At 39.6% G+C, this 17,003-nt stretch overlaps 2 protein-coding genes across 4 annotated transcripts in view; both read left to right on the top strand.

Annotated features, from left to right (window-relative positions):
* The first annotated feature begins 34 nt into the window (after nucleotides 1-34).
* stat3 (signal transducer and activator of transcription 3) lies at nucleotides 35-12,879 on the top strand. 2 transcript variants are annotated; one of them, XM_022739369.1, is made up of 24 exons: nucleotides 35-239; nucleotides 3,228-3,377; nucleotides 3,842-4,085; nucleotides 4,207-4,299; nucleotides 4,432-4,513; nucleotides 4,679-4,779; nucleotides 4,944-5,095; nucleotides 5,353-5,511; nucleotides 5,888-5,980; nucleotides 6,100-6,159; nucleotides 6,276-6,305; nucleotides 6,400-6,493; nucleotides 6,587-6,634; nucleotides 6,797-6,880; nucleotides 7,819-7,917; nucleotides 8,053-8,188; nucleotides 8,279-8,331; nucleotides 8,421-8,515; nucleotides 8,688-8,827; nucleotides 8,920-9,138; nucleotides 9,261-9,303; nucleotides 10,283-10,342; nucleotides 11,421-11,518; nucleotides 11,707-12,879. In XM_022739369.1, the coding sequence occupies exons 2-24, from the start codon at nucleotides 3,250-3,252 to the stop codon at nucleotides 11,745-11,747; spliced, it is 2,352 nt and encodes a 783-aa protein (XP_022595090.1). In that variant the 5' UTR covers nucleotides 35-239; nucleotides 3,228-3,249; the 3' UTR covers nucleotides 11,748-12,879. The 2 variants fall into 2 exon arrangements, with proteins under 2 accessions (XP_022595090.1, XP_022595091.1); XM_022739370.1 differs by lacking the exon at nucleotides 10,283-10,342.
* Nucleotides 12,880-16,179: 3,300 nt separating this feature from the next.
* LOC111217479 (signal transducer and activator of transcription 5B-like) overlaps nucleotides 16,180-17,003 on the top strand; it is a 50,760-nt gene continuing 49,936 nt past the window's right edge. For both annotated transcript variants that reach the window (XM_022739368.1, XM_022739367.1), the window contains exon 1: nucleotides 16,180-16,317. The gene's annotated coding sequence lies outside the window, so the exon portion shown is untranslated. The remainder of the gene's footprint in view (nucleotides 16,318-17,003) is intronic.

The following is a 17,003-nucleotide window of genomic DNA, read 5'->3' as shown; positions in this document are numbered from 1 at the left end:
TGGAAAGACTGCAATGTAGGTGATGGGTTGGGTAATGAGGTTTATGCGTGTGTGAGAGAAGTGTTTCCCGAGCCTGCTAGAAGAAACATTGAGTTGCGACGTTTTTCCGTGTCTCTTAGCTCGATTTTGTGTGTTCAGTTCTAGAAAAGTTGTCACTGACTGTTATTGTCAGTGTTTTTTAGTAGAAAGGGTTACATTTTTCTACGGAGAAACTTTCCAAGGGAGTGACAACGAGCTAGGTAAGCGACTACAACAACGACTTCTGCTTTTGGCATTTATTAAACATTTTTCTCAGTTCCGAGGTCAGATTTCGTCTTCATTATTATGTCATAGCAGATCACATTAATTGCATGGCTAGCTCTGTTATCCATAACACAACTAAACTACATTTGCATCGTTGTGACCACGTCATAAGTTATTCATGCTGTAGAAACCATTTTGTTTTATAAGTAATAATACAAGTGTTACTATGTTTTAACTGAAGCTAGTCGGTCCTGCTTGCCCCTCATGAAACTGGTAATCTTACAACCAAAGCTCTCAGTATGGGTCTCGTGAATTTTTGTTTTCTGTTTTCCACATGTGGTCTGGATCATTTACTAGTAATAATGGCCATACATACCTTTATCGAGGTGCATATTTATTTTATTTAGTCTCAATGGAATTTAGGTCATTGTTTTGTGTTTGCCTTGAATTGTCACGCCCATCTCCCTCCCAGCTTCAGGCCAACATGACTGACTCCTACAATAGGATTCATTTCCTCCAATCCACCAATTAGATTTTAGGGATCATACTGCTGTGCATGCCCAGAATCTTAATTTGTGGGGTGTATGGCAGGGTTTGATTTGTCATTTACCATGTTTAGTGCAGCCAGTACAGCTGTCATAGTGATATTGTTTATCAGGTAAGCTACTACTCTATTGACAATGATCACTGTTTTTAAGTTGAAAGTATGGCTGTACAACCTAATGACACACATATAAGTACTTTCATTCTCACCTGTGTTTACAGAAACCATAATGGTAACGGCTTCCTTTGTTTGTTCCAGGAAGTATTTCCTGGAATATCAGTGACATGATTTGAGGAGTCAGTCATTGTGCTGTACAATTGTAATGATACTGACTATGTCTGCTTGCATAGCATCAAATTGATTTTCAAACTCAGATACTTATGACAGATACATTTAAGATGTGGTGTTTGGTCAAAACCCTTACCTTGGCACATGGATCAATATTTGTGAATAGGGCCCAGGGCCGTCATTTTATTTCTAACCCAAATTCACCAACAACAGGAAGTAGTAGACCCTAATTCAGATGGTCTAAAAACTAAAGGAATCCTCACAGAGTTGACGATGACTCAGCTACCCTTTGATGTGATCCTCTGAGGGTTTTCACATGCCCAGAAAGTCTCACCATGCAGATGCACTGTTTTCACATTAGAAAAAGAGGAACATATTTCATTAGAAAACTGTGACATTTGTGGAACAGTTACGGGTCTTACATGCTAAAAAAAACTCTTACCTATGTGATGTCAGTGAGAATAATTGTTAACTGAACCGTTAACTGAATTCTTGTGGCTTCCCTGGGACACTGACTTCATTTAAATGAAACTTTGAAGCCATATAGTTATGTTTCAGGTTGCCCTAAAGTAATTAAACAATGAGTTGGAACCTTACACTGACTTACCAGTTCACAATCTTGTACAGTCCATTATGAAAGACATTTAGTTGTCAAACACAGGTGTAACTAATAAGGTTAATCATAGCTTCTTTTAATTTAGGTGGAGGCACAAAGCCATTATTAATATTATAAGTTACACCTGTGCTTTTTATTCTACAGTTTGTCGAAATGTCTGCAGTGAGTGAAAGGAAGGAAATGCATTATACAACCTTGCAATAAATGCAGTATTTGTAGAGCCTATAACGTTCAGTTTTTGTTGACACTGTGTCAGATAAGACTTGATTAACTGTAGTACTACTCTAGTAGTACTCGTAGTAGTAGTAGTAGTAGTAGTAGTAGTACTGTATTAATCATTGAGGCTGTGGTTAATAGTGGTGTAATAGAGGATTACATCATACTGAGGAGTTTCTATTACTTTGACCCCCTTATGTATATGAATGGGATTGGGAAAAAGATCAAGTGTGCAAACTGAGTAATGAAGAGGTTTATCAATTACAGTGTGAGCGATGCAGAAACATGGACATATATAGAATACTAATTTAGATATTTAAAGTGTTTCAAATGTTAGCAGTACTATCTGTGTTATCTGTGCTTTCTGTCATCTTACCTCCTGGAAACAGAAAGCATAGTCTTGTTTCTTGTCAAGAACATTTGAGTCATCATTTACCAAGGATGAGAGCTTTGGTGAAATTCTGAGCCTATATTTAAATTCTCCCTAGTGCACTGCACAATTCAGTATTGTGCAATGACACTGTGCAACTGACTATTGACTACTCAGACCATGTATGATAGTGAAACAGTATCCAAAAGCTATGTAAGGGACTTAAACAAAGGCTGCAGTCTGTCATTTAAAACAGTATGGATGGCAGAGGAGACAACTTTCTGTTGGATCCACTGACTGTCTGGTTAATGTTAGTGCACAGTCTAGAGTCCTCCGGGGGACAGTATAGCCTGCTGTTGGTAAGATGAGATGGTTAGCAGAACCTGCCATGTGAATCTGATGGATAATAGTGGTCTATGCAAGCAGCTGAGTTAGGATTACTGACAGTATGTTGTTCAAATTGCATTGTGCTCATCGGAAAATTGATATGAAGGAAACGATAAAAAGCCAGCCTTTATATTGTCGAAGAATATATGTTTTTCTGGTTTCGACAGCTTAGAGAGGGAAATGTGGTTTTCATTCTTTCTAGCGAGTACGACTTGGGCACTTCGACCTAAGATCATTAACTCCTATCTGCTAAGGGAGTTGACAGCTGTTCATGTCGGCCTATATTTCTCTGTGGAGGCGTAGCATTTCACTGAACAGGAAGTGACTGCTGAAAAGGAGGCCTCCTGAGTGCATGTCATCATTTTCAGAGAAAACCTGACATTTAGCTATTTCTCTCTGATCAGTTTAAGTGATACTCGGTTATAGATATATATATATATACATATATGTGTGTGTGTGTGTGTGTGTGTGTGTGTGTGTGTTTATATGTGAGGACATATATTTATCAGAGAAGTTCTCTGGGTATCTTGCTTATGTTGTTACTGCTATCTTTTTTTACGTAGGTTTGAGGAGGTGTACGTCAGGATGGCCCAGTGGAACCAGTTACAGCAGCTGGAGACCAGGTATCTGGAGCAGCTCTACCACTTGTACAGTGACAGCTTCCCAATGGAGCTACGGCAGTTTCTTGCCCCCTGGATTGAGAGCCAAGACTGGTGAGAAATAATTGAATTCCTAGGCTCTGTGATGCAAGGACATTTTATTCCTCCTGCTTTTTATCCTCCACTCCTTCTAAACTGGCACGTGGCCACTCACCATGACTTGCTAATAGTTTGCCACATGAAAAGCTATTGTGTTTTAGAATTCATCCCTCTTCCTTATCATGCTTTCTTCTTCCTCCATTTATTATAGGAATCTCATGCATATCATATATCAGTGCACCTAAATGATTCCATGTTGAGTGACAAAGCTTTCTTCTGAGGTTTTTCTTCTTTTCAGGGCTAAATTAATATAACCTAGTATCTACCAAAGATATTATATTTTCTGTCCCATTTGTCTATTTCATTTTTTGAAGCGATCCATGAACAGTGGATGGGATTTCAGTGCTTCTTTTACCAGTTCCCAGAGGGAACTAGAAATGATCATACCCTGTTATTCTTTCTCCTCTCTCCTTTACTAGGGCTTATGCTGCCAATAAGGAGTCCCATGCCACACTGGTGTTCCACAACCTTTTGGGAGAGATAGATCAGCAGTATAGCCGTTTCCTGCAGGAGAACAATGTACTCTACCAGCATAACCTGCGCAGGATTAAACAGCATCTGCAGAGCAAGTACTTGGAGAAGCCGATGGATATTGCCCGCATTGTTGCCCGCTGCTTATGGGAGGAGCAAAGGCTCCTGCAGACTGCCACATCTGCTGCACAGGTTGAGAAAGCAACACAAACTTAGCTTTAGATTTGAATGTTATTATTCAGTAATAAAGTCATTAATGGCTATGGGTTGGCGCAATGGTTTTACACATCAGTTTCCCCCTTAATTATTGCAGGATGGCCAGGCAGCCCATCCCACTGGGACGGTAGTGACAGAGAAGCAGCAGATCCTGGAGCACAACCTTCAAGACATCAGGAAGCGGGTGCAGGTTAGTTTCCCTCAGAGACTCACTGATTTAAATATTTTAATATGCAATATAAAGAATACTGAACACTCTCTTGCCTTCGCACGATTAGTCTTGTTATAAATATGTATATAAATCATCATCTTTTTTTGACAGGATATGGAACAGAAGATGAAAATGCTTGAGAACTTGCAGGATGACTTTGATTTCAATTATAAGACATTGAAAAGCCAAGGAGGTATGTTTGATATTTTCTTAGCTTTTGGAGAATGACATTGATCTGTTAATGTATTAGCAATGCCTTAAACCAACATTTCTTAAAATGCTTTTATCAGCTTTCTAGTATAGATTAAATACATCTTAATTTGTCACCTGACCTATGACATGTCTGCTCTCTATCTAGAGTTGTCCCAGGACCTTAATGGAAATAGCCAGGCAGCTGCTACAAGACAGAAGATGGCTCAGCTTGAACAGATGCTGAGCGCCTTGGACCAGCTCAGAAGGGTGAGTGTCTGAAACAAATGGCTGAAGATCTATTAAAGGGTTGTCTGCAGTTACTGCTGTGAAACCACATGTGCCACTGCGTTTTAGATGCTAGATACACGGATCATATAGGTGTTAACAGATTATGTCCATGCTTGACATATGCTGTGCTTCCTGTCCTGTAGCAAATCGTGACAGAGATGGGAGGCTTGCTGACAGCCATGGATTACGTGCAGAAGAACCTGACAGATGAAGAACTAGCTGACTGGAAGAGAAGACAGCAAATTGCCTGCATTGGAGGTCCACCTAACATCTGCCTGGATCGCCTCGAAACATGGTAAGGGTTAGGGTTAAGTCATGTTAATTATCAGCGATCAATTCATATTGAAAGCTTAATTTTAACATCTTACATGGGTGGCTTTTGCAGAATTTGGATTAATTAGGTATTGGAGTCATAAATTAAATAAAAAGTTTAAGTTAATTATTTGAATCAGATTAAATAAAAAGCTGCCATTTACATGTCTGCTCCTGCTTTGCTTGACCAGTGTCTGAAAACATGAGAGCAGACAGAATAATAATTCATTTTCTAAACAGGATCACATCCTTGGCTGAGTCACAGCTCCAGATTCGTCAGCAGATCAAAAAGTTGGAGGAGCTTCAGCAGAAGGTGTCCTACAAAGGAGACCCCATCATTCAGCACCGGCCCGCCCTGGAAGAGAAGATTGTGGACTTGTTCAGAAACCTGATGAAGAGGTACTGCATATGATGAATCTTCACTGTACATCTGCCCAGACAATTTTTACTAGTGTTACTATGAACTGCATAGATGTTCCTTCTTGACCTTTGGGTACAATCTATGAAGAGAATCTAAGTTCAAGGTTCTACCTACTAATGATACAGAGCTTTCAGCAACATCTCGCAGTCTGCATTCTGCAAATGGACTGGTTCAGAGTAAGTTTACATTGTTGTCACGTGATAACATCTGAGGCAGCTCTTTTCACTGATAGTGAGATTCAGTTGAAAGCTCAGAATCATTAGTAAGTGGACCTTTGACCTTAGATTCTCTTTACCATATGTTCTAAAGTTTTCTGGAAATTTTGTCTGAAACATGATCCACTCTGTCTTGTAGTGCTTTTGTGGTGGAAAGACAGCCTTGTATGCCCATGCATCCAGACAGACCTCTGGTTATCAAAACAGGAGTGCAGTTCACAAATAAAGTCAGGTAAAGATGCATATGTTTTAATAGCAACATTTTATCTGTCCCATATAATGGAGACTGCAATTGTGACATTTCATATCCTACTGAATTTTGTGACTAAATCTTCTCCTCTCATTTTGCAGGTTACTGGTAAAGTTTCCTGAACTCAATTACCAGCTGAAAATTAAAGTTTGCATTGACAAGTGAGTTTTATTATTATTATTATTTATATTAAGTCTTGATCAGAAAGAGATTGATTTCTATTTTGATTGAAGAAGAGAAATCACTGTTTTGCTGATTTTCACTGTTTATTTTCCAGGGAATCTGGTGATGTGGCTGCAATTCGAGGGTAAGACTTTAAGAACACTTTTTTTTTTAAGTCTGAGTATTTACTTTATATTATTTTACAAGTCTCACCTTCTGCTGTACTTGGATTTTCATAGGTCACGGAAGTTTAACATCCTCGGCACAAACACAAAAGTTATGAACATGGAGGAATCCAACAATGGCAGCCTGTCAGCAGAGTTTAAACACTTGGTGAGTTACAGAGGCAAAGCTCTTAACATTTGACGGTGATGATGTTCTCCCATAAAAGCCCACTATGGTGCACTCACTTCCTGTTTGTTACAGACCCTGAGAGAACAGAGGTGTGGAAATGGTGGCCGGACCAACAGTGATGTAAGTACTCCTCAACACTTTGTGGGGTAGTGTAATTTGATGCAAAGATTGTTTAGTTTAGACTGCTGTATTGTCTGCATAAGGATGATAGGCTTTATTTTAACCTGTGATACATATAAACTTTTTTCAACAATAGAGTTTTAAATGATCTGTTTTCTCTAGGCCTCTCTGATTGTCACAGAGGAGCTGCATCTTATCACTTTCGAGACAGAAGTATATCACCAAGGCCTGAAGATAGATCTGGAGGTGAGTACCACCACTTTCGTTCATGAACTGGGTGACTTCTCTGTTTTCTCAGTTTGACTTTCACACAACACCAGCCGGCAACAAAATTAAACTCGAAAAACTCTCACGACATAATGCAGTGGTTTTCTTTGACAGCCCATACAAAATAAGTAACCAGACAAATGAGTCATCAACAATGTCTCCTGCCAAGTTTCTAAATGAGCTCATACTTTAAGTTAAACATCTTCCATCAATCCAAATATTGACCTGCTCCCAGTGGTCGTACTGGGGGCAGAGTAACTAGGACTGAATATTCATGCTGGAGCAAAGTTGGATTTTTACAGCTTTCCCCTATCCTCTGTGGCTAATGCAATAGTAGTCACAGTCATAATATTATGTTATGACTAGGTTAACTTTCATGTCTAATGTATCATGTGTTTCCTCAAACCTCTGATGCACTACGGCGCTTCCATCCAAAGTAAAACTACAACAAGCCATGTGACAGCTCAGTGCAACATCCACAGCATCTGTAACACATCTGTTTTGTCTTCATGGCAAAACAAAAGTCTCCCACTGACAGATGGTATTTGTTGTGAAGACAGGCTAAACATTAAATTGTGCATCTTGTGTGGCCCTCACATAATGAAGTTGTCATTGTATTATTAGCATTGAATTTCAGTGCATTATGTTATTATATTTCTGTTCTTTCTTGAGTGACCCTCTCAGATCCGATCCCAGATCTTGGGATGCAGCATCTGTGTGGGTCGCAGAACAAAGGACAGCCCTTTTACACGAAAATGTCTTGCTGCATGCCTTATACATCTAAGGGCAGTATTAATGAGAGGATATCCTGAAGGATTCTTGTGCAGCAGGAGTAAATGTTGGCAAGCAAATAACAAGACTTTTTAGAAGAGAAGACAAAAACATACTGAAATAAATGTATTCCTTCATTTGTGCAGACTCATTCCCTGCCTGTGGTAGTCATTTCGAACATCTGCCAGATGCCCAACGCCTGGGCTTCCATCCTGTGGTACAATATGCTCACTAACCACCCAAAGGTAAGACAGCACCCTCTGGTGGAAAGGGGCTGAACTCTTGGAGGAGAATGTTTACACATTACAGTTGTAGGTCAGTTTGAAGTAGAAAAAAAATGATATGTTTTTAAATATGTTGGCCTGAATGTCTCTGCACAGAATGTAAACTTCTTTACCAAGCCTCCAGTGGGGACATGGGACCAGGTGGCTGAGGTGCTAAGCTGGCAATTCTCCTCCACTACCAAGAGAGGCCTGACCATTGAACAGCTCACCACACTGGCTGAGAAATTACTAGGTGAGTTAACATGCCTGAAACTCTACAAAAACTTTCCACTCTCATATATATATATATATATGTAATGTTATTTTGAATTTGTCTATCTAGGGCCTTGTGTCAACTACTCTGGCTGTCAGATCACCTGGGCCAAGTTCTGTAAGGTAATTCACCTACCGACCACATGTGTTTCAGTCCACGATGTTGCCATTGCATTGAGCCAGTGAGTTATTTTTTCCCTTCCTCTTCTCAGGAAAACATGGCTGGTAAGGGCTTCTCCTTCTGGGTGTGGCTGGACAACATTATTGACCTGGTGAAAAAGTATATCCTGGCACTGTGGAATGAAGGGTGAGAGGTCGTCCTTTGTTTACTGTCAAGTCCCCTGAGCACTCGCTAGAATTGACTATTAGCTGCTTTTCGTATTATAGAAAGTGTTTTGACGCAGTCAACAGATTTAAAATAGATTTTCTATTTTAAAATTCAGTGTGTATTTAAATGACTTCCTGTTGCCTCTCTACAGGTATATCATGGGCTTTATCAGTAAGGAGAGGGAGAGGGCCATTTTGAGTCCAAAACCTCCCGGCACTTTTCTGCTGCGCTTCAGTGAGAGCAGCAAGGAGGGGGGCATAACATTTACCTGGGTAGAGAAAGACATCAGTGGTGAGTATTTTAGCCCTTCTTATACTATTTTATAATATTGTCTCGACTTTTTTTTTTAATCGTGACACTGTCGTGGTGTGGTTTGACTTCAGGAAAGACCCAGATCCAGTCAGTGGAGCCCTACACCAAGCAGCAGCTCAACAGTATGTCTTTTGCCGACATCATCATGGGCTACAAGATTATGGATGCCACAAACATCCTGGTTTCGCCTCTCGTCTACCTCTACCCTGATATCCCCAAAGAGGAAGCTTTCGGGAAATACTGCAGGCCAGAAGCGGCTCCTGAAACTGAGTTGGGAGACTCTACGAGCAGTAAGTCACTGCCTTGTCCTCTATGGTGTCTAAGAGGAACAATACACACTGCACTGCTTCGTATGCATGTTATTCCTTAATTTCTATCGTGTGGAATTTTTACATTGTCTTTTCCCTCACAGTTACTCAGCCGTACTTGAAGACAAAGTTCATCTGCGTCACACCGTAAGTATATACAATACAATTTTTATGGAAATATCTCATGCCACCCAGTGACCTCCACTTATGTACTTATGTTAGCCCTTATTATTTGCTGTTGATGTTTCCTTTTATAAAGAATTGAATCTGAATGTTCCTGCTGAAGATCCGCATTTCCTTTTCTTAAACTTCTTTTCCAAAATGCAAGGGTTGCCAAACGTTCAAAGAAAAGAGAACAAAGCAGTTTTCACTCTCACTTTGAGTCACCACTGTCATTTGAGGAACCATCACCCTGTTCAGACCAAGATTTGTGTGCCCAGATATGTGCAGATTCTCTATAGGTTCAGTTAAGACAGACTGCAATTCACACCTGGCATCAGGTGGTGTCTTCGTTGAGGGCTTATGATGGGAATTCATTTCCATGCTCAGTATGCAAATAACCGTGCACAAAGTTGCATATCTGTGGATCCGGCCTGCAGCCTATTCTTAGTTTACTGTGTGCTTTATTGTTTGTTTTGGTTGTAATCACACTTATATTTAAATACTTTTTAGATGATCAGGGCCAATATGGCAAAAACAAGAAAAAGCAACGGACCTAACTTCTGAATTTAGTAAACATACCCATGAGCAGAGAAAAAAACGAATGAAATTGCAATATTAGATATTTTTAACAAATATTTGTTAAGAAATGCAGACGTTTAGAACATTGCAATGTAAGAGTTAATAAAACTTTGTGTTGCTTTTCTTAGCACCAAATATTTCTTATAGAGCATCTTCAAATGTATTTGCATCGAATATCTGAGATTAACTGAAAAATAAATGAGATGGAAGGAATAGAGGAGGGTCAAAGTTGGCTGCAGGTGAGTGCGATATTGTAAGGTTGACTGAGATCGGAGGAGTGTATACACAGGCCAGTCAGCTCTGTGTGCATTGGTTGGTAGTGGGTTTGATGGCGTGCTGGTGGGTTGTGAGGTTTGCTCAGTGAGATCCTGACCTGTCTCCGTAGGTGTCCCTCCGTGTTCATGGACTTGCCGGACAGTGAGCTGCTTGGGAACGGATTCCCAGGGTAGGCACTTGGGGGGGCGGGGGGATGGCATGTAGGGCTGTGTGTGCATCTCCTCACTTTGTCTGTGTGTTTCATGGGTGGGTTTCAGGGATGATGGACCAGTACCCCCACCTTTTATAATTGCTGTTTTTGTCTCACAGCCACTTTTCCTGGTTCTAATTCAAGAGCATCTCCCTACCATTCATCAATTTTTCATTTGCTTCAGGTCACACTCTTGTTTCCCAGACATCATTGTCATACTTCCTCCACCAAACCAAATCCACTTGTATGGATAAAACAGACCAAACTATTTTGCTATGATTGTCAGATATTCAGATAATACTCGTATCTTAGATGAATAAAATTCCAAAACAGGATAGGCAAGGTGAAAGCCATGTCAGTTTGACAGAAGGCGGAAACAAAAAAAGGAAATTTTACTGAAGACTTGAGTAGTGGCCTGTTCGATCCACCCAACCCACTGTGCTAATCAACAACTGTTGTGACAGTGACTGTAGAGTAACTGTCATTAACATCAATGCAATGTTAAACATAAAAGCCTTTTGTGTCAGTGTGCTTAGCATTGCCTAAAATACAAGCAGGAAACAGCATATGGTATCCTTAACACCTGCCCAGTCTTTTGTGGTTTCATTTCACATGTATTTTGGCATTTACAGCTAAATATTTCAGTATGGTACCAGAAAACCAGCCAAGCTTTCATCAACCTCCTTCTTTGGTCATGACTTTGCATACTGACGCTGAATGCTGAATTATGATGAGACTGATGGAGTGATTTTTTTTTTTCTTTCTCACCAATTAACCACTGACATGTATATTAAACAAAAAACAGCCGTTTTACTTGTGGCAGCCCTGCGGTCAGGGTGATGAAGACAAATACTAACATGCACAAGGTAGTAGGTGGCTGTTTGCTTGTGTTAAAGTGGAATGACAAAGATATTTTCACAGCAGGTAATCTTGAAAGTATTTTGACTAACGCAAATACTATGGCAAGAATCCATGTGTAAGTGTGTGTGTGATCATGGGCATTTCAGTTTGTAATATACAATAAGTCCTCTATTTTTGTTTGTATTTTTTTTCACAGCACAAACTCTGGAAACACCAGTGACCTGTTCCCCATGTCGCCTCGCACCCTTGACTCTCTGATGCACAACGAAGCTGAAGCTAATCCAGGGCATTTGGGTGAGTCAGTAACACACATTCTCTACATAAAGACACACTTTAACACTAAAACCAAATAGCCCTTTGAAGATGTGCCTTGTGTTCAAAATTGCTGTCATTGTTACCTCAAATTGATCCTCACAAAGAGCGCGCTGGAGATCTTGATTTATAACTAGTATTAATAACTAGTATTTGTATTTCTTCCACAGATTCACTCACTTTGGACATGGATGTAGCATCACCAATGTGAAGAGATTTGTAAAGTTTCTTCAGTTTCTTTCTTTTTGTGTTGGGATTTGATGTTATGTTGTAATAGAGGATTTAATGATGACTTCTCATGGCCTCTGTACTCTCATCCAGCCTGTACAGTTTCTCTTTCTTGTTCCTGTTTAAATGATTTTTGAAAGATGTTCTTTTGAAAAGGCATAGCCACTTATTTAGCCTTTGACTCTACACCTGTACTTAGTGTGTGAATCTGTTGATTGATACTGACCTACTTACTGACCCTCCATTCAGTACTTCCCCAACTTCATATATGTCTTCAAGTACCTATTAGTATCAGGAATTGTATTTTTTGAGAACATTGTATTTTTTTGTGTTATTGACTCTTATGATGAATTAATAATTCATATGTTATTTTCTTTGAATAAGAAAGTGTAATGAGAATAATTGTTGTATAAGCTATATCGCTTTCGGAAAAGTATTTTTGACTATTTTATTTCCATGCACTGAATGGTCTTTTTCAGTGTGTTTTGTTGCATTTTTAATCCCTGCCAAATGTATTGTCACAGGTGTTCCAAAATACCTTGGTTGCATTTAAAATGGATTGTTTCGTGATGGTTTTTACACAAAATGGAATATTTCTTATATTTCTCACAGCCATTTGAAGCATTTTAAAATTGTACAGAGATGGAAAGACAAGGAGTTTCAGACACCTCTCGGTTTATTTTCCCATAAGCTTTCTTTCCCCTTATAATATTGTGAGAAATTACATGATATAACTTGTAGAAGCGGTGCTCTGAAAACAGTTTTGTGTCACTCCCACTTAAATACTGTAATTTGTGATCATGTGAATTGCACTTAGGTTTTGACTTAGTTTTGCCTGAATTCACATTACACATTACATCAGATATGTGATGTAAATCATTTGAAGAACAATTATTTTCGGGCAAACTTGTTATCAAAATAATCATGGATGTTTCAGAAAGATGTGTGTAGCAGGTGACTTTTAACCTTTCATACAGAGTAAACCATGCTAGTTGGGTTTAATGCAAGCCACACATTTGTCTGTCAAGCCAAGAAATGTCAAGAGGTTTTCTGTAAGATATGCTGTAACTATTCCTGATTTGACAGAAGGCAATAAAAATAAGTTGGCACTAAAAGCAGTCTAGTGATCTCTTGGTTTAATTATTGACTTGCAAGTATAAAATGTAAACATGTCGAATGTGCTCAAGACTCCCCAGAAAATTGAAATTGTTTAACAGTATCTGACCAAAACGAATCAGATTAGTTTTCACTTGAGATGGAAGCGATTCATGTCCACACTATATACAGCTTACCCTACCCTTTATGCTCCACAGTCGTGTGAATGACAAAGTAAGATTCAATGTGATAGAAGAACGTGAATCCAGCGAAGCACAAAAGTTTCCTTTTGATTTGTAACTAGGTTCAAAAAATGACTCGGCCTAATGTTTGTGCGAGAGGATGTAGAGCTTTGACAAGAATCCCATTTAGCTGACTCAGTTTCAGGGTCTTGGTATTGAACATGTTGGCTCACCATCTAGGACACTTGAATACAGCCATTCTTGATATTTTTCAAGTCAAATTGTCTGCTGTGAAAAGGCCTATTTAAAGGGCTTTTAGCATTCAACATGTTTCAGACTTATTACTCCTGTGATTGGCTGTTTATCATTTATGCATCATTTAGTAATTTGCGTATGCATCAATTGATGCGCAGTTAAAGCTGGTCCTGATGTTCCAGATATAAAGGAGAGAGAGATGAATAAAGAATATACAGTAACAGATCAAATGATGCTGGATGAGGACAGCTCTGTTTCTGATTCAGAATCTGGACACTGTGATGCTGCTAAACTGGATGAGAAGTGGCAAGCTGAAGTAGTCACACCCAGCTCGAAAAGATGAACAGACACCACAGTACTCCTCTGATCAAGCCAGAGGACGTCTAAAATGATTGGTAAAAAATAATGCAGGAAACATGTTTTATATCCACTGTAACACACACATAAAAAAAAACTGAGTTCATATGATGATATATGGGATGACATATTTTTCACATTTACATTGTGGAATTGATTCCATCTGACCCGCCCACTGCAAAAATGAAATATAAATTAATCAGAGATGTCCTACTTCTAACTATTGTGGGTAGAAACACCAATTCATTGCCACAGAAAAGCAACCTTTGTATTGATATTTTAACAAAATTAATAAATAAATTATCGAGAAAAAAAGTGTGTCAAATATGATGAAATCATAGGCAAGTGAGGCAGAATAACATTAATTATTTCTAACAAACTGCTGTTAGAGGTTGAGGACAGAAGTTAAATACACAGCAGCCTGTGGAAGTATTGTGTTGTAGTTTCTGGGATTTGAATACTGCACATAGATAAGAGATGACCTAAGAGATTACACTTTCTATTTTCTTGACACACTCACTGGACTTTCCTGCCTGGAAACCCCGTATTGAGTGTGTGCAGCTCCACTACATCCTCAGCTGTAATGTAGCACTGATGTGATCGGCAATAGCGTGACTGCTGGGATTCCCATGAGTTCATTTAGAGAATATGTGACAGCTGAAATGAAACAGCTAAACAAAGAGGAACAGTAAGGAAGCAGTTTCTGCATCACTGGTCTGCTTGCTCTGCTTGCTCACACTCTGTCTCGTGTGTGTGTGTGTGTGTGTGTGTGTGTGTGTGTGTGTGTGTGTGTGTTTTGTCTCGGTGATAGGAAATGAACACAGACTGGTTAGAGGAGATGAGGGGGTGAGGAGATGTACATCTATTACCGTCAGCAGCTGCTGATTCAGCTGTCTGAGGAAGCAACAGTCACCTTTCACCTCTAGCCTGTGGCCAATCGATCTAGAGAATTGATGAAACTGTGTGCGTGCGTGTGCGTATTTGTGTGTGTTTGTGTGTGTGTGTGTGTGTACTAAGATAAATGATGACTTTTTGACATGGGAGTGGGAAAATGAAGTCATTTATTTCTGCAGCATGACAGGGGACTTTTCAGATCACAGTCAGCAGCAACATTCAAAACAAACTCTGGACTTTTACCCTTTTGTTTCTTGTTGATTGTGACACAACTAACTTACTGTATAGCCACAGGTGAGAGAGGTAACAATGTGTCTGCCCATGTTGTGAATTATATGTTTTTTGTGTAAAATTGCTTGAACACAGTAACATGTAAGATGCCACCACTGGCACATAGGACACATAAGAGTATGTGGATTCTGTGGATTCCCTCTATGTGGTTCTTTGGGATAAATAAGGCAGCACAGATGCAGCAAAACAGAATAAACAGGCATCTTTTCCTCAACAATCAACAAGTGTTCACATGCTGGCTGTTGCCCTTTTATGTGGAGCCTATTTAGTTTTGTTTCAGGCAGCAATATGTGGCTCCCTATATGCTGGATGTGCCTCAGGCCCACATTGTCCTCTAATTAATTTAATTAATTTTGGCAGGTTTATCTTTGGTGCCTGCCACCTCATCCCTCTCTCTCTCCCTCTCTCTCTCTCTCTTTCTTCCCTTTTCATTCCACTGATAAAAGTGAGATAAAGGGGGAAAAAAATCATTAATTACAACTCTATTGTGTATTGTGTATTTCATAAAGGCACACAGTTATGAAAAAAATAACCCTTTCCTGAATCGATTATTCTTTTTGTTTTTCACCAGTAGGTGTCGCTGTTCTCCAGCACTCCAGGGCGACAGATAAGGAAGCGAGTTTTACACTGAGTTGAATGGAAGATTTACTGCACAGTAGAATAGATTAAGTCTAATCATCTAATCTAATAACTGTGTGCAGCAGTGAACAGCTTTGATCAGAGCAAGTCAGAGAAGAGTGAGTGTGAATTTAATGACCTGCAGCAACAAGGGAACAATTTAAGTGCGATCTCTAATTTATTTATTTTTATTTAATTAGTTATCATTCACAATTGTTATTATTATTGGCATTATTATTATTATTAGTTTTATTAGTATTATTGGTATTTATTAATTAATTAATTTATTTATTTATTGTAGCAGTGATAGTTATTTTTAGTGGTTTTGCTGAACGGTAATATAGTATTGCTCAAGTCCTTCAAATTCGAAACATTGCAGATACCATAGACCACAGCATAAAGACCATAAAATAAAATAAAAATTAAATAACATTGAATATATCATTCTCAACACACACACAAAGACGATCATGTTGTTGTGTCTTGTTGCTGCATGAAAGAAGGCTTTCGGTTCCTTAAGCCTGTGTTGAACATGAGTCCAAATCAATCATCCCCAGGAGAGAAATCAGTAGAAACTGTTACTCCTGACAGAGTGCAAGAACCGCCGGAAGTGGGCGGTTTGTCAGAGACAGAGAGAGAGAGAGAGAGAGAGAGAGAGAGAGAGACACACACACACACACACACACACACACACACACCCACAGAGAGAGAGAGATCGGTGAACTGTGAAGCGAACTGCTGGAAACTAGCCGACTGACTGACTGACTGATTGAGAGATCCCCGACGTAGGTTGCTATCGTCGCTGCAGCCTCTCCACGCATTTTATGAAAAAAGTCCAGCAGCTCCAGTCGCTCCACAGAGGTAAGTGTGACAGTTTAACGTCTTCTAACATGTTTCGCCTGTAGAAGGTGAAACGTCCTCGGCTCGTCCCGCTGACTGTCCCCGTTGCGAAAGAATATTCTCACAGCGCTTTGTAAACAAACTGCGAGTGGAGGAGGCAGCGTTCGGCAGACGCTGCTCACACAGACATGTTTGGATGCATATAATGTCACTTTCTGTCGGGTTTTGCGTGTGTGATACTTTTTCTTACTTCTCTTCTCTGTTCTCTTTATTATTATTATTATCATTATTAACGCCGCTGAATCAACAGGCAGGTCTCCCTGCGCAGACGAAGGAATCCCTTTGGTATTTCTGTAATAATCCTCACGAACTGACAGCGTTTCGGTGCCATTGAATTTACTGTCACCCGGTCGAAGGCTACTTGTTGGCGTTTTAATCTCCTGTGTGGTCTCTTCGTTCCATTACTGCTATAGAAACAACATGTATATATTTAACCAAGCTTTATGGCATGTGACTGTGACATTCTCACTGCTGTAATGGTGCCACAAGGACTCACTGTTATAACGGCATCTCTCTACAATGTGAAGTTTTGCTATAGGGTTAAACCTTCCTACCAGCCTCCATTTACTGGCGAACCTGTATGAGGCAATGATTCTCGGCTGAGGTGAAATAGGACCATAAAGATAACCTGCAACACACACACGCAC

Source organism: Seriola dumerili, unplaced genomic scaffold, assembly GCF_002260705.1.
Source record: "Seriola dumerili isolate Sdu_G_001 unplaced genomic scaffold, Sdu_1.0 BDQW01000044.1, whole genome shotgun sequence".
Taxonomy (NCBI): Eukaryota; Metazoa; Chordata; class Actinopteri; order Carangiformes; family Carangidae; genus Seriola; species Seriola dumerili.
The sequence above is the reverse complement of the archived record's forward strand: the minus strand, read 5'-3'. Positions and strand labels throughout refer to the sequence as shown.

Excerpts from the sequence above, each read along its gene's own strand:
- stat3 (XM_022739369.1), top strand. The coding sequence starts at position 3,250 with ATGGCCCAGTGGAACCAGTTACAGCAGCTGGAGACCAGGTATCTGGAG. Across the intron at positions 4,300-4,431 it reads ACATCAGGAAGCGGGTGCAG|GATATGGAACAGAAGATGAA; the intron begins GTTAGTTTCCCT and ends TTTTTTTGACAG. Across the intron at positions 8,332-8,420 it reads CCTGGGCCAAGTTCTGTAAG|GAAAACATGGCTGGTAAGGG; the intron begins GTAATTCACCTA and ends TCCTCTTCTCAG.